The sequence below is a fragment of the Malaclemys terrapin genome, chromosome 8, assembly GCF_027887155.1.
Source record: "Malaclemys terrapin pileata isolate rMalTer1 chromosome 8, rMalTer1.hap1, whole genome shotgun sequence".
Classification (NCBI taxonomy): Eukaryota; Metazoa; Chordata; order Testudines; family Emydidae; genus Malaclemys; species Malaclemys terrapin.
In genome coordinates, this window is record NC_071512.1 from 16,938,176 (window position 1) to 16,962,057 (window position 23,882).

The following is a 23,882-nucleotide window of genomic DNA, read 5'->3' on the forward strand; positions in this document are numbered from 1 at the left end:
TGACTTTTGAAAAGTAAGCAGTCATGAGAGGACCTTCCCTCTTAACCCATGGATCAGTAACTGGTTAAAAGATGGGAAACAAAGGGTAGCAATAAATTATCAGTTTTCAGAATGGAGAGCGATAAATAGTGGTGTCCCTCAAGGGTGCGTACTGGGACCAATACTGTTCAACATATTCATAAATGATCTGGAAAAATGGGTAATCAGTGAGATGGCAAAATTTGCAGATGATACAAAACTACTCAAGATAGTCAAGTCCAAAGCAGACTGCGAAGAGTTACAAAGGGATCTCCCAAGACTGGGTGACTGGCCACAAAATGGCAGATGAAATTCAATGTTGATAAATGCAAAGTAATGCATATTGGAACACATAATCTCAACTATATTTACAAAATGATGGGGTCTAACTTAGCTGTTACTATTCAAGAAAGAGATCTTGGAGTCATTGTGGATGGGTCTCTGAAAACATCCACTCAGTGTGCAGTGGCAGTCAAAAAAGCTAACGATGTTAAGAACCATTAGGAAAGGGATAGATAACAACACAAACTGTCATAAAGCCATTGTATAAAGATATATTGGAATTGGAAAAGGTACAGAGAAGGGCAACTAAAATGATTAGGGGTATGAAACAGGAGGAGAGATTAATAAGACTGGGACTTTTCAGCTTGGAAAAGAGACAACTAAGGGGGGATATGATAGAGGTCTATAAAATCTTGCCTGGTGTTAAGAAAGCGGATAAGGAAATGTTATTTAATCCTTCACATAACAGAAGAACTTGGGGTCACCAAATGAAATTAATAGGCTGCAGGTTTAAAAAAACCAAAAGGAAGTATTTCTTCACACAACACATAGTCAAACCGTGGAACACTTTGACAAGGGATGTTGTAAAGGCCAAAAATATAACAGGGTTAAAAAAAGAACTAGATAAGTTCCAGGAGGATAGGTCCATCAATGTCTATTAGCCAGGATGGGCAGGGATGCAGCACCATGCTCTGAGTGTCCCTAGTCTGTGTTCACCAGAAGCTGGGACTGGATGATAGGATGGATCACTTGATGTTTGCCTGTTCCGTTCATTCCCTCTGAAGCACCTGGCATTGGCCACTGTCAGAAGATAGGAAGAAGGATACTGGACTAGTTGGACCATTGGTTTGACCCATTATGGCCATTCTTATGTAAATATTAAGTATAATAATAAAAGTGTTTAATTCAGAAACTCCCCAAGATAATGACCTCTCAAGGTAGCAACGATGTGCGATAATGATCTTGGCAAATAATGCGTTTTAAAAATCTTGGCCTACTGGGAAACATATATTTATATAAGTTTCCCAGTCACAAATCTAGCATTCTGGAGCAAAGTCACTAAAACATAGTCCAATAAATAAATAAGAACAGCCATACTGGGTCAGACCAAAGGTCCATCTTGCCCAGTATCCTGTCTTCTGACATTGGCCAATGCCACAAATTTTCCTTTAATGTGCCCCTCACTTTTCCCTCCACCCCACCCTACCCCTCCCGACCCCACTCACTGTTGTCCTTGGTCAGTGTAGACTCAGAGGTGCTTTCACGTGAGTTCACCTCCTGGGGGCGGGGTGGGAAGAAGGCACCTTGCTCTTTCCTCCAGCCACCCACCGTTCACTCTGGCCACTGTTGTTAGTTGTGCCACTGTTCATTCCACTGCTTTGTTGCCAATGGCCTTGCACTGTCACCTGCTGCCACCAGCCACTGTGACCTCTGTGAGTTAATCTCTTGAGGTTCCACCAGCTTTCAGTGATTTCAGCTCTCAGTGGGGAAAAATCACTGCTAGTGCAGGCCGAGCAGTCCCTTCTACAGAAACACTGTCCCACAGCAGATCTAAGCACTTACACCTGATTATCAATGATTTCTGTTCTAGTGGTCATTTAACAAAACAAAAATCTCTATGGCGCCTAATCAGCTCTATCTTTAAACAGTGGAAAGGGGCAAGTCAAATAGTACTTGTGACTCTTAGGCAAAACACGTGTCCCCACCCTCTCGCTCGCCACTAAAATCTGGCATCTGAACCCCCTGCTCAGTGACTGTATTTCAGTTCAGGGTGACTCCCTCAATCAGGAGAGGCTAAGCACAGTTCTGCTGCTCTTTACTCATACAATAGGGATAACAACGTTTCATTACCCCCACATTCAATACAAAATTGATCACTTGGGCAACACAGTTCTGTCTGCTGGATACCTAGGCAGAATAGGTGTGTTCATGTAAATACAGTCTGGTCCTGAAGCCTTTCCCCCCAACCCCCTGGCTCATCAGTAGCTGTCAGTGGAGAGCTTATTTAGACCTTACTTACACATCATAATTTGAAATTATTAGGTTGGCCAACATCACCAACAGAAATGTGCCAACATTGTCATAAAAACAGCTGTGTGAGGAAGCTAGTCTTTGTTCATACTTTTCAAACCTATTATGCTTTCAGGTACAGGTATTTTATCATATACTGTATATACTTTTAAAGTGTGTATTAATGTTTCAATTTCAATTCAATTTTCCAACCAATGGCCAAATTGACAACACTGCATGTAACTAGTTGACAATTGAGGAGGGAAGGTGTTGGGGAAATTCCCGGGGGCTGGGAGGGGGGAGTATAGGGAAATCTCTGTGTCCATGAGCCACAGGATGTCAGGAACCAGGTAGTCAAGCAGAGGCAAGGAGCAGTCCATAGGCTCCAGATGATCTCCCAAGAGACATGGCCTTTCCCTCTGTCACTTCTGCAATGGAGAAAAAAGCTTGCCCTTCTCCCTGCAAGAATTAGAATTCAAGGCATTTTCATTGCTACATGTGAGTTATTCCCATGTTGGGAGAAAAGGGCCCTATTTTATTAACATGAGATTATGTACTGTACAAACACCTACTATCGAGGATCAAATTCTCACTCAGTTGCAATACTGTGTATCCACTGAATCCACATTGATTTCAGTGAGGTTGCACTAGTGTAAATTAAAGGGGAATTTGGACCAGAGGCAGAACAACACTCTTAGCTCTATTGTCGATAAATATGTCACATCTTAAGAGGGCTTTGAAATCAGATGAGGATTTGTCAGATAAGGGGTATGATAAGGAAATACTTTTGAACAGAAATAAAATAAAACTGCCTTATAAAAGGGTAATTGGATAATAAACAGGACAATTTCTTTACAGTTTCAATTAATCTGTGGGTGTTTTTGTGAATGTGGATGAGGTCTCTGTGTACCCATCGGTCTGTGCAGTGGTGTACTGTTGTGTCACATACACACAGGACCATTTGTGCCCACAGTTGTGGTTTTACACTGTGCTATTGGACAGAACGAAGAAATGAACAAAGAAAATCCTAACATGTTTGCCAACAAAGGATACATCAGTTCCTGGTTGAAATATTGTCCGATGTGCAATGACAGTCACTGAATTTGATTGAACATGCTCCCCTTGCTGTCAGTTTCTGAAAACATGAGCCTTGTGTGATATGTTTGTCCTTTGGATGGTGGTTGATAAAGGTAGCATGCAGTTTTCTCTGCAGAAGCTGTGCACACATCCTGTATTTTACATGGCGAAGAAACAATGTTTTCCCACATCCCATATTTCAATTGCAGGCTCTCTCCCCTTACACCTTGCCCACATGCTGAGCAGCTGTAAAAGTCATTCTTTTTCTCTCTCTTCTGATGGACGTACATTATGTACTTGGCTTATGAATAAAAGATCTCCAGCAGAATTTTGTAATGCCTGACTATGTATATTTTAATGAATTGTACTTTATGGTATTCAAGCTTTTTGACTGGCAAGCCCTTTTCTGGGACAAGTCTCCCGTTTCATGTTTTTTTATGTAGCTTCTTCAAAGTGAAAGATTTTATTAGGACTTCTCATTCACAAGAATTGCTGAGTTTCAGCAGGTGAGACTTCTACCACATGTAACTCATACTGCTGTATCAATAGGCAACTTGTTATTCCAACTGATTGCTGTACCTTTTCTTGTCATATTCAGAACTTGGAGTTCTTTGTCAGTTTCCAAACTTCCCTGAGTGATGTGAAGACTGCTGAGTGCTAGAAAGTGAGCACTGAGCACAATGCATTTTATAAACATTTCTAGAACAACTTATTTTATTTAAAGGTACATTACTTTGGAGCAACATGGAGCTCGCACATTCAAGTACTCTTTTGCTTCTCTGTGAAAAGAAAAGGTCACAGGTTTAGATGGAGGTTTGATTGCAATAGCCAGAGTTTATCTACTGGAGTTGGTGTCTGATTCTTATTTATAGTAAGGCTTCTTTATAGTGCTCTGGCAGTATAAAGGGGCCTTAAAGTGTACATAAGGGTTAGTGTAAATGTTCCCCAGGAATAGCACCGTATGCTGTGATCTGCTCCTCTCTCATAATATAAGCAGGGTTGGGTTGGATCAGGATGTAAATATGGAACTGCCAAAGAACACCAAGTACTGCAGGATATGGCGCTTTTCCCTCCCAGTCATTTCTGAATCAGATGTTAGAGAGCACTATGCTGCTGGAATGTGTTGTCTTTTGGGTATCGCGTAAAAATTAGATTCTGATCACTTGTAGTCATCCAAGTTCCCCACTCAAATGTCCCAGCCAAATTCCAGCTCAGACTATTATATTCTCTCTTTCAAAATTCTTAATTTTCAGCTGGGAACTATATTCTTCACTTACTATCTTAAACTATTGCGTAGTGTTGCTGTGTGCTGTTAAACAGCTTCCACATTTCACACTGTAGATACATAAACTGATTCCTGTATATAGTTTGTATATTTGTCTTTAAAGTGGTTCTGGGGGATGGAATGTGATATATTTCTATATATCTGTTATGATTGTTATAGATTTAGGCAAATATGTACTCTTTACTTTAAATAATCAGTGTTTCTTTATTAGAGATAGACACCCACAATGTTCGTCTTAAACATTAGTCCCATGAATTCTAGAAAGCCTTAATGTTATTATGCCACTTTGCAAAAACAATTGCATCTAAATGGTGATGTTTCCAGGAATGATGTCACACCATTGATTTACCAGATTTGAGCATAGCTTTCCTGTCACTTTGGAAGCTACACTTTAGGCCAGGACTAAATTTTCCTCCAAGAGTATTGAAGGTGGTTCTGGTATTAGTTAAAAGGAAGAACATGTTTCATCTTACTCCCTTCTGGTAGATGCTGCACTTCCTCTACATTGGATTTCAGATGAGTTGTGGTTTTACATTGGAGTAACTAAGATCATAATTTTATACCTGACCTTATATGTGTATATTCCTTATATATATTTTATACCTGACCGTATGTATATCTTATGCCAATATTTGGCTCGGAGAGGTGGGAGTTTTACTCTTTTCAGGCTGCATTTAGCTGAATTTGGCTGATGGCTTGTGCTTGGCTTTGAAGCTTTATGTGATGCTTTACTAAGGAAGCAATTGTACCAAAAGAAATTGCATTACATTTCAGCATTGAAAAATCCTCTGTAAAGAAACAAGATCTTGGACTGAATTTATTTCATTTGTTATTTGAAAAGTGCGAATGCATTTCTAAAGCTGTTATGACTAAGATTCTAAAGTCATTGTTCTTTTCAAAGGGCAATTCTGATTATAATGTTTCAAAAGGACTTGGCGCTTAAACACATCAGTGTTACTAATCACACTGTATCATTGCCAGAGTACTTTGTGGGAATGTTTACAGGCACCACCATGCTCTTTATTGGAATCTGTCTATCATTGAAACACTCAGTATAAAGTGAAGTGAGGCAGAGTGAACCTGATGCCTCTGCAGTACTTCCAAGACATGCTCTCCCAAAAGGTTGGAATTGGAATTCAGATCTTACTCATGGTAGCATGCTGTGTAGTCACTAGGGGCAAATTTAGCTCTGGTATGAGCAGGCTCAGCTTTTACTGACCAGTGGTGAACTGATCCTAAAATTCCCACCCAGTCTGTAGGCCACAATTGGCCTTGTCTAGATTAGAATAAAAGATGTGTTGTTAGAACATATAAATTAGCAGGTTCCACCTAACATATTTGAGAACTCTAGAGTGTGTAGACAAGGCACACTACTTTTAACAGGTGCTAAACTGAGTTAAATCCTAGTGGAAGCCTACGCATCAACCCAGCCTAAACTCTACACTACCTTGTTTGTACTAGGCTTTTCCAATGTGTTAATTCAGGCATGTTAACTAACATGTTCTAACATCACATCTTTAAATCCTAGTCTAGACAAGGCCTTTGTGATCTTGACATGGCAACTATTAAATTGGGCTAAAAGGATTGCAACCAAGTTATGCAAGATTCCCTATCCTCCTCCTTCTGACGCTCAATTGCACAACGTCCACAGTGTCCCCAGGCCCTGCTGAACTGGAATTAGAAGTCAAATCCAGAAATCTAATTGAGATACTTAACCTGGGAGCCCAACCATTGCCTCCAACTGAAACCATTTTAAGAAAAAATAGAGATTTTGAATAAATGTGTAGCTCTCCTTTTGAACATCAGCTTTAGATTTCATCATTCACTTTTTAAATCAGAAGGTATTCAAATAAATAATTTTCCCCTTTTAATTTTGATACATTACAGTAAAGTAATACATCTTTCAAATCATTGTGTTGGTATTTTATGTACATAAAATTAAGGATACATTTTCAAAATCTCAGTCTGGCCTCTGAAATTGCAGGCACAACTTTGAATGAGCAATTTTTGATTACCCCACTTTTGCAAGCACAAAACCTCAGATTGAGTACACCCATTAGTTTTGAATGCCCAAGACAGGCATAGACAATTAAACCATGCAAAAACACGTTGATGAAAATGGAGTTGTGCTTAAAACTGTGCTTTTGGGTCTTGGAACTAAGACTCTTATTTGATTATCATACTCTCAGAGAATTTTGAATAGCATTTGTTTTTGGGTAAAGATGATGTGAAAGGCATAGGATCCGCCTTTTAATGCATATGTAATTTCAGGGTGATGTTTGTTGTAAACAGTTACAACATGTACTATTATGACTTTGATTTAACATGTACTTAAGTCCTATTGATTTAACTTTAAGCATGTGTTTAATTCTTTGCTGAAGAAGAATGGACTTTAATATATGTTTTCTGATTGGGGATCTTTATAATTAGAAGTACAGCATTCCATAAAAAAGTTGTTTCCCCAATGTATAATTGGTATTTTCTTTGAATTTCTGACTTAATTTAAATAGCTAAAAACAAAAAGCAAAAATTAGTTCACACAACAATGGTTCCTGGATAGAAGTTGAAAGCTAGCTAAAGATGTAAAAGTACAGCCATCATGTTCTTAAATAATTTAACTGTAATTATATCTATGAACCATAAGATGGCGCTGTAAGCATGCTAAATATACTGTAGGTTAGTCTTGCACTATGAAAAAAGTTATTGAAGTTACAACAGGTTAATGAGTTGGTTGAAGTGGCTGAATTAAATATAAATAAGCAATGAGAAGTTTATTAATGTGCTGACTGTGTAAAGTGTCCTAGACTTTATTAGCAGGGTGGTGATGAAGGGAGGCGTTACACATGGAGATACTTGTATTTTACAACAAATTAAAGATTAAAACGGTTTAAAATGTGAATTAAAAGTTATGCATGCCTGGCTGAAATCAGTGTTTAAGTACTCCAGAATGCCTGATTGATATGAATTCGATATATTAGTTGGCACACAATTTTGACCATGTTTAAATATACTGAGGCCGATGCTGATGTCACTTATACTGTTGTAAATCATAACTTCAATGGAAGCCAATGGAGTTACACTGGCATGAGATCAGAATCTGCCTCATAATAAAGGAAGTAAAATATTTCTTAAGTATAGGTTCACTTGTCATTCAGCAAGGTGATTGTTTCCGGTATATTTATGAGTCAAGACATTTATTAATTTTGTCAAAGGGCTTGTCCAGATTGGGAAAGTGAGCAATGTTTGAAAATGTTTCAGCTAATATGTGCTAATTAACATATTGTTAATTATTTAACATATACAGACCCCACCCCCCCGGGTTATGCAAATCCGAATTTACGGAAAAAGTTCCGTAAGCTAGAAATAGGAGGTGGCTTGTTTTTTTTTGTTTTTGTTTTGTTTTGTTTTTGGCATAATGGTTGGGTATACGTTTCCGAATTACACAAAACTCGAGTGACGCAAGGCGTTTCGGAACGGAACGTTGGCGTAAGTCGGGGAGCATCTGTACAGTAGACAAAGACAGCGGTGTTTAAAAATGTGTTAGGTGGTCACGGTCAAGTCTAGGATCTAGACAGGGCCAAATAGAAACTATCATGGTTGAACGATTGGAAAACAATGTCCGTGATTCTCTCCTGCCTTGTATCAAAGGGGTAGCCGTGTTAGCCTGGATCTGTAAAAGCAGCAAAGAGTCCTGTGGCACCTTATAGACTAACAGCCGTATAGGAGCATGAGCTTTCGTGGGTGAATACATGCATCCGAAGAAGTGGGTATTCACCCCCGAAAGCTCATGCTCCTATACGTCTGTTTGTCTATAAGGTGCCACAGGACTCTTTGCTGCTTTCCCCTGCCTTGCTGATGACAATCCCACAATGGTGTGACTCCACTGACTTCAGTGGAGCTAATGCCTATTTACACCATCACAGGTGAGAGCAGAATGAGTCTTCAGCTGAATGGAACATGTTATATTTATCTCACTGCCTGAAGGTTTGCTCAAAACTATAATGGCCCAATAAAGCTGATGTACCAGTAAAATACAGCTTAATTAACACATATTAGCTAAAATGTTTTCAAACATTGCTCATTTTTACAACCTCACAAGCCCATTAACAAAGTCCCCATGGTTATTTTAAACTCCTGTGTTAGAAATCCCCTACAAATTAGTTTAACTATGAAATTACAGTTCAATGGGAAAATTGTGCTTCTGTTCTGATTATTTTTTTAAAAACTTGCTTTTCTCTTGCCTATTCGACATTATTTTCATAATTGGTTCCAGTAAGGTCTGTGTCAGGGAATTGAAAGATGAATTAACCGACTGTGATAAAATATAGAAAAGTTCATTTTGAGTCTTTACACGTTCAATCATTTTGCTTTATGTATCTGTGTGTCCCTGAGTAAAATCACATTTGGTTCTGTGCTGTATAGGTGGATGAATGTTTGTGCTGTAGGAGAAATGTATGTAATGCTAAAAGATTAATGGGAAAAAACCCTGTGCTTACAACAGGAAAGAACTTTATTTGAACTTAAAAAACAGAAGTCTGCAAAAGAAGCAGCAATTGGAATCTCTGTGTCCACCCAGAGGTCGACCTTCCCTGGAGGAGCCTCTAGCTGCTTTGGGAATAGCTGTCTATGGCAGTACTGGGCAGTGCTGCTGCTTCTGTAACTTGTTAAAAAATAAAAAAAGGAAAATGAACCAGAAAGTCCCCCTCTAGGTTCTTCTGTTTTCTCAAAGCCATATTCCTTTAAGATGATGTAATAGTCATTTCCCTGGATGGTTTCTTCCCTGCACTGCTGAAACAACAGCATCTGAACTGCACTGGGAACTGTGGAACCACCCAGCTCAGCAGCGAGAGCAGCAGCTCGGGCAGCAAGAGCAGACCAAGCAGCTACCCTGGGCATCCTTTCAGACGGCTGCAGGCTTGTCTTCTCTTACCCTTGCTGGGAACATGGGAGCTTCTTTGCCCTTCCTGCCAGGCAGGATACCACTTTGGGAACCCACTGAAATATGCCAGTTCTTTTCTCAGATTCTGGGGTTTCTGCAAGTCATCTAAACCAAGGTCCTTTCTGAAACTCTCTTTCTTTTAAGGATCCTGATTGGGATTTGTTTTGTTTTTTTCCATCTCAGATATTGCTATATAGATTGGTTTTTCATCGTTACCCATCCCGGTTAACTTTCCTGTGACTCAGTTTAACTCTTGAGATCTACATGGACGGCTATTCTTAAGAGCACTTTTCTTACCTTTTCTGTCCCTTTCTGGGGTTGGATTTGATATTCACTGGACTCTGTGTAAGCCTGTGTGTGTTCTGATTGCTCTGAAAATTTTCTTTCCTTCACAAGAACTATACATTAACTGTAACCAAGGTAAGACTTGATGCTCTCTCATTCTCTCATCTGTAAAGGCTCTAAATTAGACACTTGTTTAAAGTTGAGGTATGTATTTTCTTGTTAACAAAATGTTGCCATATGTATCCCCTCCCCCAAACATGTTAATTATTGCTTGGGGAGAAAAAAAAACTTGCCAAAAATTTTATTTAGCAAAAGATCTTGATTTTCTCTCCTGCAATCTGTACTAGAGGGGGCTTTATGAACTGACCTATTTCCCTCTATTTTAACTTTTATGATGCTTAGGGAAATAATTGTCTTATTTTGTTTCCCCCCTTTAACAGACCTGTGAATAATCGTAGGCTGGGCTTGATCTTGATTTTTGGGACTTTGTTGGAAGATCCAATTGCATTTCATGAAGTTATTGCTCTCCATCCATTGTTTAGGTTTTAAGCTGCTTTGCCAGCTTCCGTGACATAGTCACTTCTGGACAATTCTGATTTTTTTAACAAACTAACTTTTTGTCCCCCCCTCATTTCTTAAATATTATGAGTCCTTTTGGGGGTCTGGTGGAGGAGCCTCATTCTACTCTTTGATGTGATTGATAGTCCTGCCATTCCGTGTGGCTGATTTTTGTTTTAAAATACAATGGCTTTGAGTGGAAACTGCAGGACTTACCTCCCTCCTAGAGAACAAGGGGCTGGTCTACATGCCTTCCCAGAGGTGGTGGAGCTAAACGTAGGTGGTCAAGTATACTTCACTCGCCATTCCACCTTGGTGGGCATCCCCCACTCCTTGCTGTGGAAAATGTTCACCCCCAAGAGAGACACAGCCAGTGATCTAGCTAAGGACTCCAAGGGAAGGTTCTTCATTGATAGAGATGGTTTCCTCTTCCGCTACATTCTGGACTATCTCAGGGACAAGCAAGTGGTCCTGCCTGATCACTTCCCAGAAAAGGGAAGGCTCAAAAGGGAAGCTGAATATTTTCAGCTCCCAGACTTGGTCAAACTCCTAACTCCTGATGATGTCAAGCAAAGCCCCGATGACTATTGCCACAGCGACTACGAGGAGGTCTCCCAAGGCAGTGACACAAGAATATGCCCCCCATCATCACTCTTACCTTCAGATCGAAAATGGGGTTTCATTACTATTGGGTACAGGGGGTCATGCACCATGGGCAGAGAGAGCCAAGCTGATGCCAAGTTCAGGAGAGTCCCGAGGATTTTGGTTTGTGGAAGGATTGCTCTAGTCAAAGAGGTCTTTGGAGAAAGTTTGAATGAGAGTAGAGACCCAGATAGGGCACCGGAAAGATACACCTCCAGGTTCTATCTCAAGTTCAAGCACCTGGAGAGGGCTTTTGACATGTTGTCAGAATGTGGATTCCACATGGTGGCCTGCAATTCCTCAGTGACGGCTTCTTTTGTCAATCAGTACACAGATGATAAAGTCTGGTCCAGCTACACTGAATATGTCTTCTACCGTAAGTACAAGAGATTTGTAGGGAAAAAATAATTATCTGGTTAAAGCCTGTCTCATTTGGTGTGTATTTCATTTTCAGAGCACTAGCAGGTTTGATTTCATTGTCTCTGCAGCTGATGGAAGTTCTCTTCTGATACAACAGAATCCAAGGGGATATGCTTTAGTATAAGCTTTTAAAATGTAAATTAACACTGAACTCAGTGGTGTGGTCTTGGCTAGGTGGCAGCACAGACTGCCAAAAGCACCTTTTCTTCCCCACAACTGAAAGGTGTTGCTATCCGAGGCTTTGTGAATCAGCCATTTGACTGCCTTACACATTTCCTGAGTACTCCCTGGATGTAATGTAAGCCTTGCAAACACACTGTAGATTTAATTACAGAAAATCTTCAAATGAGATTCAATATACAAAGGTAATAGATGTTTGACAATAGGCACAGTCAGCCAAGCCATCTGTCAACAAGGCTGACACGCACACATGTAGGGAAGTGGAAAAAATGCAGTCGTGCTGGCTCCTTTTCAACAGGGATCTTTTTCAGAACCAACTTATGGCCTTTAAAATGAGGATTCAGTGGATAGATAGGCAGGTGGCTACATGCTGTTATGAAAAGCAGATCCTTCCTAACTAGATGGATATGTCCTGCTAACGGGAATCACACCAGATCATATACTGTTGTACTAATTTTGATCTGATAGCTCTAGCAGGCTCATTAACTTCCTAAATTGATATTCAGCCAGGGACACTGTTACCAATGGTAACATTAGGGTAATTTTGATTCCATAATCCTGCATCAGAAAATCATTCCACAACTCTGGGACTTAAATATTCTAGGAGTGTGCTAGGCTATTTTACTTTTACTTCAATAAGGTAAAGGAGAGAATGTTTCCCTAGTCCCTTTGCACAAGTGGAGTTTATCATCTTTCGAAGATCACGTGTTGGGCAGAGGGATAGAAAGGTGAACAACAGCTACTTGTCTCACCTGCTACGTTGTATAACAATTGTAGTCAATATATCCCCAGTAACGTGAAGAGTTGACTGTTTGTGTTGAAAGATGCCCAGAACTTGAGTAGTTTATTGACATGTAATAAACTACAGTGCAACACTCAGCTGAGTACCACCTAGTCCCGTTACTGAGCTCAACAGGCAGCCCAAATCTGCTTATGTAATAGTGCTTAAGTTAGCTTGCCAAAAAAGCCTTCTGTATTTTTGATATGCATAGATTTATTGAACATTAGTTTTATAGCAGGACTTCTTGGTAAAATACTTCAGAGGTCTTGGATCAGCTCAAAGTCAAGCGGGGCTGGAGGATGTATATTACTAGGTTTCTAATATTTGAAATCAATATCTGACATGAAGTTACAGTAGAATTAGTGTAATTCCAGAAATGCATGGTAGTAAATCATATTTAAATTTAAAAAAAAAAATCAGAAAAAGCTATACGCTTGCTGGAATTTTACCAACTATTTTAAAAACTGAAGCAGGACCCAAATAATGTTATGTTAATTAGCAAATAAAGATCATTGATATCTTATATTCATATTCTTCAGAACTTTATCCTTCATAGACTGTGCTAGGTATTGGCTATCTTTTTGTGATTATTAGTGATGATGCTTAGATATCAAGGTGATAAGGGCTTTAGAAATATCTGAGAGCAAAAAGAGAGTGTGAGTGTGTGTAATGAGCCTGATCTAACTTTGCTTCCCTAGTCCATCAATACAGGCCTGATCCAAACCTACTGAAATCCCTGGAAAAATCTCATTGAATTCAACAGGATTTGTGTCTGACCCTATCTGAACACACTTCCATTTTGTGGATGTTTGAAATTCTAACCTCGATCCAGACCTAAATTTTTTAAATGGTCCCTATCTGTATAATGGGCCAAACCGATGACCACGATGCAAACTCATCCTGCTCAATCTAGATCCAATTCAGACCATTGTGACTAGTTTGTCTCCAGTTACTGTACCAATTGCCATTGTTGAATTGCAGGGATTTTACAGCTGCATGTTCATAATCTGGTGATGGGCAGAGCTAATGTAAGAACAGGGGCAATACATATAGATAATGTGTAGAGTGGAGAAAGACCTTTTACATCTAATCTCCAAAAGTCATTTTTTGAAAGCTTTGAGGACCAGTAAAATTGACAGCTGGCTTTCTAGTGGGACATTACAACTTCTGTGCAGCTGCTTAGCCATAATTATTTAATTAGACGCTGCCAACTGTGCCTATATAAGCATTAATTAATCAAGCGATTGTGCTCAGGTTAATGGGCCGAAACCATGGGAGGTGCTCTAAAGCAACTAGTTACTGTAGTTATGTGCTAAGATGTTCTTAGCAGAGCAGCTTAACTACCTCCTGTGAAAATGTAAAGCTCAGATACTCCTCGCAGGTGGGGAATGGACCTGAAAGACGTTCATTTTTAAAAGAAAGAAGAATGGAGGGAAAAACCATGTTGGTCTCTGATGTATGTTCCATAGTTGGCATGCAGATAAAGAATATCCAGCATGTGGAAGTTAATCCATTTGAAAGTAATGAGGTGGACCAAAGACAAATATGCAAAGTGGAAGTTTTCCAGATAAGCTAATAGCTACAGATTGTGCAGTCAACAAAATGTAATGTTAATACTAAGGGACATGTATCCATATGTAGGTGCCATTGAGGCTAAGGGGAGATTCATGTTCACTGTGGGTGAAATGTAACCAGAATTTCAGGGGCCACAGAAAGTATCCAACATGCAAACCTGCAGCTGTGTTGCTGAGAAGGGCTGCAGAGCAAGCACACAGAATGACTCTGCAACCTCCCTCCCCCTTGTGTGCAGTGCAGCTGGGCTCCACTCCAGTTTCAAATAGGCCAGTGCAAAGGGGAATTTGGAGACAGGCTATGTTTGTACAGTGGGTCCACAATTAACCCAATCCAGGGACTGCAGTATCTGTGTAGGGAGTATGCAATTCCTTCTCCGAGGTGGGACAGTAGTTGAGGACGAAGGATAGATTTCTTTTCTCCTACTCCATCCCCTAGTTTTCCTGTGCTAAGGCTGTTTAAGCAGAGTTTATATTGGCAAAGGGTGAATTTGATCCAGTGAGAAGAGTGTCAATCTTTGATGTGCTTTCTCTACTACTACTTTAAGTACAGATAGTCCTGAGTTAACACCTTACATCCAAACACCCTGATCTTTTAGTGTTCACCCTCTGCACTTGGATATTCCTTTTTGAAATGTTTTCAATCTTTACCATAGACTGAACCAAAAGCTTGGGTTTGGATACCTCTTAAACTTTGGTGTGTTTTGACATCTGGAACTGGGTCAAAATTTTGTGGCTTGAGTCCCTCTAATTTTAATGCTAACATACAGACTTCTCCCCTCTTATTTTAGGAGCAGATTACAAACTAAACCTTTCCACTTGATTCCAAAATTACACCCTTGCCAGAACAGTTGGCATGGGTCTCATACAAAGATATCTATGAGTTCTTAAACCTGAAGTAGGAGAGAAAAGGTTGGAAAACTGAAAAGCCCCAGTTTTAAACATTAGCTCAGTGGCTCCCAATTTGTGTGTGTGCGTTTGTATACCAGAGTGGTTCGGGGGTACAGGGCAGAGGACAATAGCAATGTGAATTGGGTTGTGGTAAGCTACAAGTATCCATTCTGCTCCCACTGCAAACAAGTCTGCTGCTGTAAGTAAAGTAGCAGGTGGTTTCTTTAAAGCCACTGGCACTTACCTTCTCTCTCTGCTTCTCAGTGGCCTCCCATGTAGCTGGCTTTGGGAGCAGCTCACATGCATATGGCTGCAAGTCTAGACTGTAGCCTGCCATTCTAAGCTCCTGTTCTCTCTTCTTCCAGCTCTCATTATAGCTGTGGGTAGCACCAAGTAATAACACGATACACACCCCAAACAACAGGTAGCTTTCTGTTGAGTTGGGGGAGGAGTGGAGAGTCACTAATGAAAAAGAAAAACACAAAAAACTGATAGGGAAAAGAAGAGAAAATACAGAAAAGAATTTGAGAGAGAGAGAGCAAATGAACAGACAGAAGGAGAGACAGTAACAACTATGCCAAAACGTGGTAGAAGGGGACTTGGTGGGGGTGCCCATCCTCCAATGTATTTTAATGATTTTCCAACAAGAAAAGGTTGGGGGAGCTACTGAACTAGATTAGATTATTGTCCACATAATGAGTGCAGAGATACATGCAAATACATTATTCTTCAAGACATTTTCCAAAATCTAAGCTAGCATGAAAGTTACTTTTAAATTTGAGGAAATTATGCACATTTCCTTAAGCCTGGCCTTGAGTAGGCCACTTCATAGCCATGCACGCAGAGCATCTCAAGTAGCTGTAATGTTCAAAGGAAACTTTGAAACATCCATGGCAATATGACTGTAGGCAGAAAATTAATTGACAGGATTCTTGTTCCTTAAAAACATGCTCTGCTGCCACTCATTATGGCAAGAGTTGTAGACTTTGGCTAGGGTGACCAGACAGCAAATGTGAAAAATTGGGACGGGGTGGGGGGTAATAGGAGTCTATATAAGAAAAAGACCCCAAAATCGGGACTGTCCCTATAAAATCGGGACATCTGGTCACCCTAACTTTGGCCCCATTCTCACCTTATCCTTTTAACAAAATGATGTTTGTTGGGGTATTTTTCTACTTTGATGGTAGCCGTTTGGTATAAAGAGATGGTTGTGGAGTATTCTCAAATTATCTTCAGTTTAATGATCATATCCTATTAAGTGAGGTTGGATGGGGGAAGAAGTAAAGTAATTGGTATCCACTTAGAATTTAGCTTGACAGCCTTTAACTGAAAGTGCAAATCTCACATATATAATTTGTATGGTATTCATATGGCATATTTTACCCGAGATTCATGTAACCAGCTGCAGCAGCAGGTCAGTATTTTCATGTGAATACAGCTGAAAGAACATTTAATTAGTGTGTGTGTGTACATACTATTAATAACTTGAGCCTCAAGGCAAAAGTTTGACAAACAAAATTCAATGCAAATGTATTTTGAAATCCACAAAATATAAAACCACATGGATTAGGCATAGAAGAAAAGGCTATTACATTATCTTATCTGTCTGCCTCTTCAAATGGTTCTCTTTAGTATATTTTCTAGTATTTTCTTCAGTCTAATTTTAAATGTCTTGAGTGAAGAGGATCAAAATGACCAGAAAAATAACAAAATGAAACCAGGCCCTGAGAATGTTCATCTTCAGTTCCTGCTGATGTGAGATGTTCAATGCCCCCATCCCCCGACTGTTGCCTTCAGTTCATCATCATCATCTGTGTTTCTTATTCTACTGCTGGGTGAAAAGCTTATTCTGCAGTGCTCCTTGTCCATCATGCTGAATAAGAGGCTTGTCTGAAATCTCAGTAGGCTTCATTTCCGCACCTTGATGAGGGTGTGATTCTGTTATCCAGGTCTGTTTTCCTGCTTATGTTACCACCACCACCAAATCAGGAGGTTTCAAGGGCCTTGCCCAGAGGCACTGTGTCAAATTTGGGTGAAGGTCAAGTTGTGTCCAACTAGTTATCTAGACTGACTAGTGTGCTCTTCAGAATTTTACCATAGTAGAACAGTTTGGTTAGAGTCACCCCACTGATCAGAAGTTTGATTATTTAGATGTCGATACATAACCTGAATAATCTCATTATTCTAATCTGATTATAAACAAATTGACCTAAAGATTTAGGTTCAGGTCTCATGTCAGCAATTATGTGAAACAAACCCTTAAAAAGTGGTTTTGCTGGTTTTAAGGAGTCTAACTTCATTGTTTTGTCTTCATTCTACTCCAGTCTTATTGAACTATATATAGCTATTGTTGTTCAGGAGATTTAAAGCAGGAGATGGCACTATTGATGCAGCGGTGGGTGAAAGTAACATAAACGACTTACCGGTATGGGGGCCCAGCTCCGGGCCCCTAGAAGGGGCGGGGCTGGTGTCAGCCTGACCCAGCCAGCCCATCCGCGCTGCCTGTCCTGTCCCGCCCAGGGCTCTGGCGGCCATTTAAAGGGTCAGGGGCTCCGGCTGCTGCCGCAGTAGTGGCATCTGGCAGCCCCAGGCCCTTTTAAATCACTGAGCCCTGGGGCAGCAGGGGCCCTGCTGGTAGGGTTGCCAACAGGGGTAGGCAAAAGGGGCAGCAATATTAAAGCGCTGCCGCAGCGGCTGCATACGGGCCGGTACCGGCAGCCAGTTCTTACCGGTTTGCTGTACTGGCCTATACCGGCCTACTTTCACCCCTCTATTGGTGCCTTTCTAGATACACAGTACTCACTGTGAGGAGTAGTTATCTTACATCTCACCTTGGATATTGCCCTATGTGGAGTTGCATGTTTAGTATAAACAAGTAGACCTATCATGTTGCTGTAATTAAAAATACCATTTAATTACTGGTCCAAAATTATTCCACATTGGGGAGTGTAATTTTTACTGACCTGCTTCAGTGTCAGGCTGATTTCTGGGTGGATTCACCACAAGCAAAGGCACTCAGTATTGTTACCTAGCTCTCCATTGGGGAAAAAGAGCTCTGAGTTATAGTTAGGGCTCTACCAAATTCATGGCTGTGAAAAACTCATCACGGACCGTGAAGTCTGGTCTCCCCTGTGAAATCTGGTCTTTTGTGTGCTTTTACCCTATATTATACAGATTTCGTGGGGGAGATGGTGTTTCTCAAACTGGGGGTCCTGACCTAAAAGGGGGTTTGCAATGTTATTGTAGGGGGTCACAGTATTACAACCCTTACTTCTGCGCTGCTGCCTTCAGATCTAGGTGGCGGGAGAGTGGTGGCTGCTGGCTGAGGGCCCAGCTCTGAAGGCAGCAGCACAGAAGTAAGGGCCTACCATTGCTATCCTTACTTCTGCATTGCTGCTGGTGGCGCTGCCTTCAGAGCTGGGTTCCTGGCTAGCAGCCGCCGCTCTCTGGCCGCCCAGTTCTGAAGGCAGCGCCAGCAGCAGTGCAGAAGTAAGGTGACAGTACCTCAACCCCACCCTACAATAACCTTGCGACCTCCCCCCCCAAACCCATCTTTGGTTCAGAACCCCTACAGTCACAACACTGAAATTTCAGATTTAAATAGCTGAGATCAGGAAATTTACAATTTTTAAAATCCTATGACTGTGAAATTGACCAAAATGGACTGTGAATTTGGTAGGGCCCTAGTTGTAGTTAGTACTCTTGTGGAGACCCACTGGCGGAGGCTGCATCCTTTTGCTGACTTTCTGCTGGTCACTCAAACCTTCTGTCACTTGGGCTCTCTAACTTTGAGTGGTAATTTGCCTGATTGTGTTGGGTCATATTGTGCTATCAGCTTTTAATTAGAATAGGCCAATGTTGAAATCTTAAAAGTAGGTGTCATGATCTCTATGGAAAAATCCCATAGAATTTAACAAAGGTAAACACAATAGGGTTGTATGGTAATGTAATTTTTCTAGAGACCTATAGAATTCAATAAAGGGTGATCACCTCTCTATAGGTATTTTATCCATCCTATAAAATGGGTATAGTTCTTTATGAATCCCTATAGGATGGTTTAAGGAACGTTTAAAAAGGTTATAATTCTCTAATAAATCCCTCAGGGGCTTTTCCATGAAATGATGTGGTCCTTTCTAATCTGAAAAGGGACTATGTAAAAATGGCACCTTATGTAGTGCGACGGATCTGCTGTGTATTCCAGCTCACATTGGCTTACTTTAGTGACAAAACGTTTTTACTACTCTTTCCTTTTTGTTAGCACTGCAGATCCACAACAACTTGAGGGATGTGAGCTGAATTCTCTTCTGGCTTGGGTATCATCAACAGAAATGTTAACTAAACTTTAAGGACCTAATCCAAATACCAGTGAAGTTATTGGAAGGTCTCCTATTGAATTCAGTGGACTGTGGATCAAGCCCTATATGCAAAGCAAAATTTTGCCTTCGAAGTCTATTTTCTGCAGTGGGGTTAACAGGTATAATTGAGGACAGAATCTGATTTGCAGAATCTTTATTGTTGCTGCTCATGTTCAAGCCATAAATAATCTGGTTTGACTTCCAGTGCCCAGCTTGGGTTTACAGGGCTGGCAGTTAGAAAAACCCATCATTTTCACAGTAAACTAACCACATTTGATCAGGATGTCATTGAGAGGCACTAACCATGGGACCTCAGCAATGCCAGTTTCACAGATTCACTTTTGAGATTAGAATTGCATTTTTGTAATGTATATAATATATATAATAGTTCTCTGGGGAGTTTTAGCACCAATCACCCTGGAAAAGACATGGAAAAAAGGAACCCTAACACCGAACTCTCTGAAGATACTGTGGGAGGAAAAATTCCAGTTGCTAGGATCCCTGAAGAGAAGAGAATTATAGAAATTAGAAATGGAAATGTTTGACAGTCATTTTATATGTTCCCTGAGGACCAGTTCAAAATTGTTCTCAACAGTCTGTTCTCTGGTGCTTTTTTCAGTCTGATGACTTCAGATTTTTTTTAAAAAGTTGGCTGGAGTGTAGCTGTGGTTCTTTACGAGAGACTAACTAGGAAAGAATAAAAGAGCAAGAATGAGAGAGCACAGTGAAGCTACTTATTTTAATTGGATTTTAACAAACGTACGAAAATATCCAGACAAATGTTTCACTGTGGCAATTGTTTTTCAGTTATTCTGGAATGGTTGGAGTTTTTAGCAGCATTTTCCTCTGTTTCTCATTTTTGCAGCTTTTCAAAGGCTAGGGTAATGTATGGCACACTTGGAACTAGAAGCACAATTTAAATTACATGTTCAGAATGAATTAGAGTAACCTTTTATGAATCTTACTGTAAAACGTATCCTCCTTGGTAAAGAAGGAAAATAGTTATTGAGTGGGTTAGAGTTGGTGGAATGATTTAAACTGTCTCTAAAATGAAGTGGGGAGTGAGTATGCCATGCTGAAGAACATTACATGAGTGATTTTTGTCTTATCGCTTTTAGAGGATGTGAACAAGTTAATATAGGGATAAAAATAAACAAAATTGAAGACAAATACTAAGCCATATCACGCTATCTATTTTAAGCAAATTTTCCTGTTAAAATCATATGCATTGTCAGTGTATTACACATGTAGTGAGCCATATTGTGCTATTATGATTCATTAAAAATAATCCTACTTAAAAATTGATGTCTCAATATGGCCCACTGTTTGCCTGATTTTTAGAGTTGCCAAGCCCCTTCTAGTTCCCAATGAAATCAGAACACAAACTCTGTCAAGTAAAATGTAGAAGTATAATAAGGAAGGCCAAGAAAGAATTTGAGGTGCCGCTTGCTAAAGATGCAAAAAAAATTAATAATAAACAGTTTTTTAAGTATATCAGAAGCAGGAAGTCTGCCAAAGAGGCAATGGGGCCACTAGATGACAAAGGTGTTAAAGGAGCACTCAAGGAAGACAAGGCTATTACAGAGATGCTAAATGAATAAGCTGGAAAATCATGGGAGACGGGAGAGATTCCAGAAGACTGGAAAAGGTCAAATATAGTGCCCATCTATAAAAAGGGAAATAAAAACAACCCAGGAAACTACAGACCAGTTAGTTTAATTTCTGTGCCAGGGAAGATAATGGAGCAAGTAATTAAGGAAATCATCCGCAAACACTTGGAAGGTGGTAAGGTGATAGGGAATAGCTAGCATGGATTTGTAAAGAACAAATCATGTCAAACCAATCTGATAGCTTTCTTCGATAGGATAACGAGTCTTGTGGATAAGGGAGAAGCTGTGGATGTGGTGTACCTAGACTTTAGTAAGGCATTTGATACGGTCTCGCATGATATTCTTATCGATAAACTAGGCAAATACAATTTAGATGGGGCTACTATAAGGTGGGTGCATAACTGGCTGGATAACCGTACTCAGAGAGTTGTTATTAATGGTTCCCAATCCTGCTGGAAAGGCATAACAAGTGGGGCTCCGCAGGGGTCTGTTTTGGGACTGGCTCTGTTCAATATCTTCATTAACGACTTAGATATTGGCATAGAAAGTACGCTTATTAAGTTTGCGGATGATACCAAACTGGGAGGGATTGCAACTGCTTTGGAGGACAGGGTCATAATTCAAAATGATCTGGACAAATTGGAGAAATGGTCTGAGTTAAACAGGATGAAGTTTAACAAAGACAAATGCAAAATGCTCCACTTAGGAAAAAAAATCAGTTTCACACATACAGAATGGGAAGAGACTGTCTAGGAAGGAGTACGGCAGAAAGGGATCTAGGGGTTATAGTGGACCACAAGCTAAATATGAGTCAACAGTGTGATGCTGTTGCAAAAAAAGCAAACATGATTCTGGGATGTATTAACAGGTGTGTTGTGAGCAAGACACGAGAAGTCATTCTTCCGCTCTACTCTGCTCTGGTTAGGCCTCAGCTGGAGTATTGTGTCCAGTTCTGGGCACCACATTTCAAGAAAGATGTGGAGAAATTGGAAAGGGTCCAGAGAACATGACCTATGAAGGAAGGCTGAAAGAATTGGGTTTGTTTGGTTTGGAAAAGAGAAGACTGAGAGGGGACATGATAGCAGTTTTCAGGTATCTAAAAGGGTGTTATAAGGAGGAGGGAGAAAACTTGTTCACCTTAGCCTCTAAGGATAGAACAAGAAGCAATGAGTTTAAACTGCAGCAAGGGAGGTCTAGGTTGGACATTAGGAAAAAGTTCCTAACTGTCAGGGTGGTTAAACACTGGAATAAATGGCCTAGGGAGGTTGTGGAATCTCCATCTCTGGAGATATTTAAGAGTAGGTTAGATAAATGTTATCAGGGATGGTCTAGACAGTATTTGGTCCTGCCATGCGGGCAGGGGACTGGACTCGATGACCTCTCGAGGTCCCTTCCAGTCCTAGAATCTATGAATCTATGAATAAGTTCATGGCAGATAAGTCCATCAATAGCTATTAGCCCAGAGGGCTAGGGACCCAACACTCTGCTCAGGGAGACCCTAAACCTCTGACTGCCAAAAGCTAGAAGTGGAAGACAGAGTTGGATCACTCCATAATTGCCCTGTTCTGTACATTTCCCCTGAAGCTCTGGGATGGACCACTGTAGGAGGCAGGATACTAGGCAAGGTGGACCTTGCTCTGACCCAATATGGCAGGTCTTATGTTCTTATGTCCTTGGCATTAGCACAATGCATGCTATTGTTCTTGGTTTCCACAGGTAAGCTTGTTGTATGAGCCTTCTAATAATATTTTAAAAGATAACTAATAATCTGATGATGTGATAAACTTTTACCTTTTAATACCTAGTTATTGGCATTGTTGAGATGCCCGTATAAACTGTTCAGTTAGACAGAATGCAACCTCACTGACCACTTTTTATTGAATATCAGTCACGTACGTGCCTTTTCACGTGTAAGCCGAATGTTGATGTTGAACACTCTACAGCTGTAATAGACAAACAGGCTTAGGAAGCTGGTTCTTAAATTGGTAATATTAATAATTTTCTAGTGCTTTTTCAGAATCTTCTGGCAAAGTGATTAGCAATTTGTAGTGGCTCATTGATTAGCTGCTGCAGGCAGTCAAAAAAACTCTATAAAATAATGATAATAAAGAAAACCCTGGCCATCTTAGTTTCTAATCCATCCTAAAACCCCCTTATAAAAATGACCTTATTTAATGAACAGCTGAACACTGTGCTTCAGCTGATTACTGGAGTGTTCTGTTTGCTTCCTTTGGGCTCCTGAGACTACTGAAATACTGGTGCTGTGAGCATGGTCAGCACTTTGCTCTAGGTGTTGAGTGCCTAGATGATTTTTACATTGCTTGGTAGTGTCTCCTGGGAAGAAAATACTGTAATGTACCTGTTAGTTTTAAGAGCAAGAGGCTCTGCTGAAGTAATACCAAATGGCATCTTAGTGGTGTTCAGCGGAAAGGCAGGGGAAAGCCTTAGAATATCAGGGTTGGAAGGGACCTCAGGAGGTCATTTAGTCCAACCAGCTGCTCAAAGTAGGGCCAATCCCCAACTGTTTTTTTGCCCCAGATCTTTAAATCTTCGAGGATTGAACTCAAAACCCTGGGTTTAGCAGGCCAATGCTCAAGCCACTGAACTATCCCGCCCCCTGAATTCATCATACTATTTCAGTCCCCATTAAATGAAGTTTTCCCTAGAGTCAATATGTGAATTACTTCAGTATACTAAGGGTATGTCTACACTACGAAATTAGTTCGAATTTATAGAAGCCGGTTTTATTGAAATCGGTTGTATACAGCCGATTGTGTGTGTCCACACAATAAAATGCTCTAGGTGCTCTAGTCGGCGGACCGCGTCCACAGTACGAGGCTAGCGTCGACTTCCGGAGCATTGCACTATGGGTAGCTATCCCACAGCTATCCCACAGTTCCCGCAGTCTCTGCCGCCCCTTGGAATTCTGGGTTGAGATCCCAATGCCCGGATGATGCAAAACAGTGTCGCGGGCGGTT

At 40.5% G+C, this 23,882-nt stretch overlaps 1 protein-coding gene across 2 annotated transcripts in view; it reads left to right on the plus strand.

Annotated features, from left to right (window-relative positions):
• Nucleotides 1–10,608: 10,608 nt before the first annotated feature.
• Nucleotides 10,609–23,882, plus strand: part of KCTD16 (potassium channel tetramerization domain containing 16) — a 168,046-nt gene continuing 154,772 nt past the window's right edge. For both annotated transcript variants that reach the window (XM_054036522.1, XM_054036521.1), the window contains exon 1: nucleotides 10,609–11,472. In XM_054036522.1, coding sequence (XP_053892497.1) covers nucleotides 10,641–11,472 — 832 coding nt within the window. In that variant the 5' untranslated portion in view covers nucleotides 10,609–10,640. The remainder of the gene's footprint in view (nucleotides 11,473–23,882) is intronic.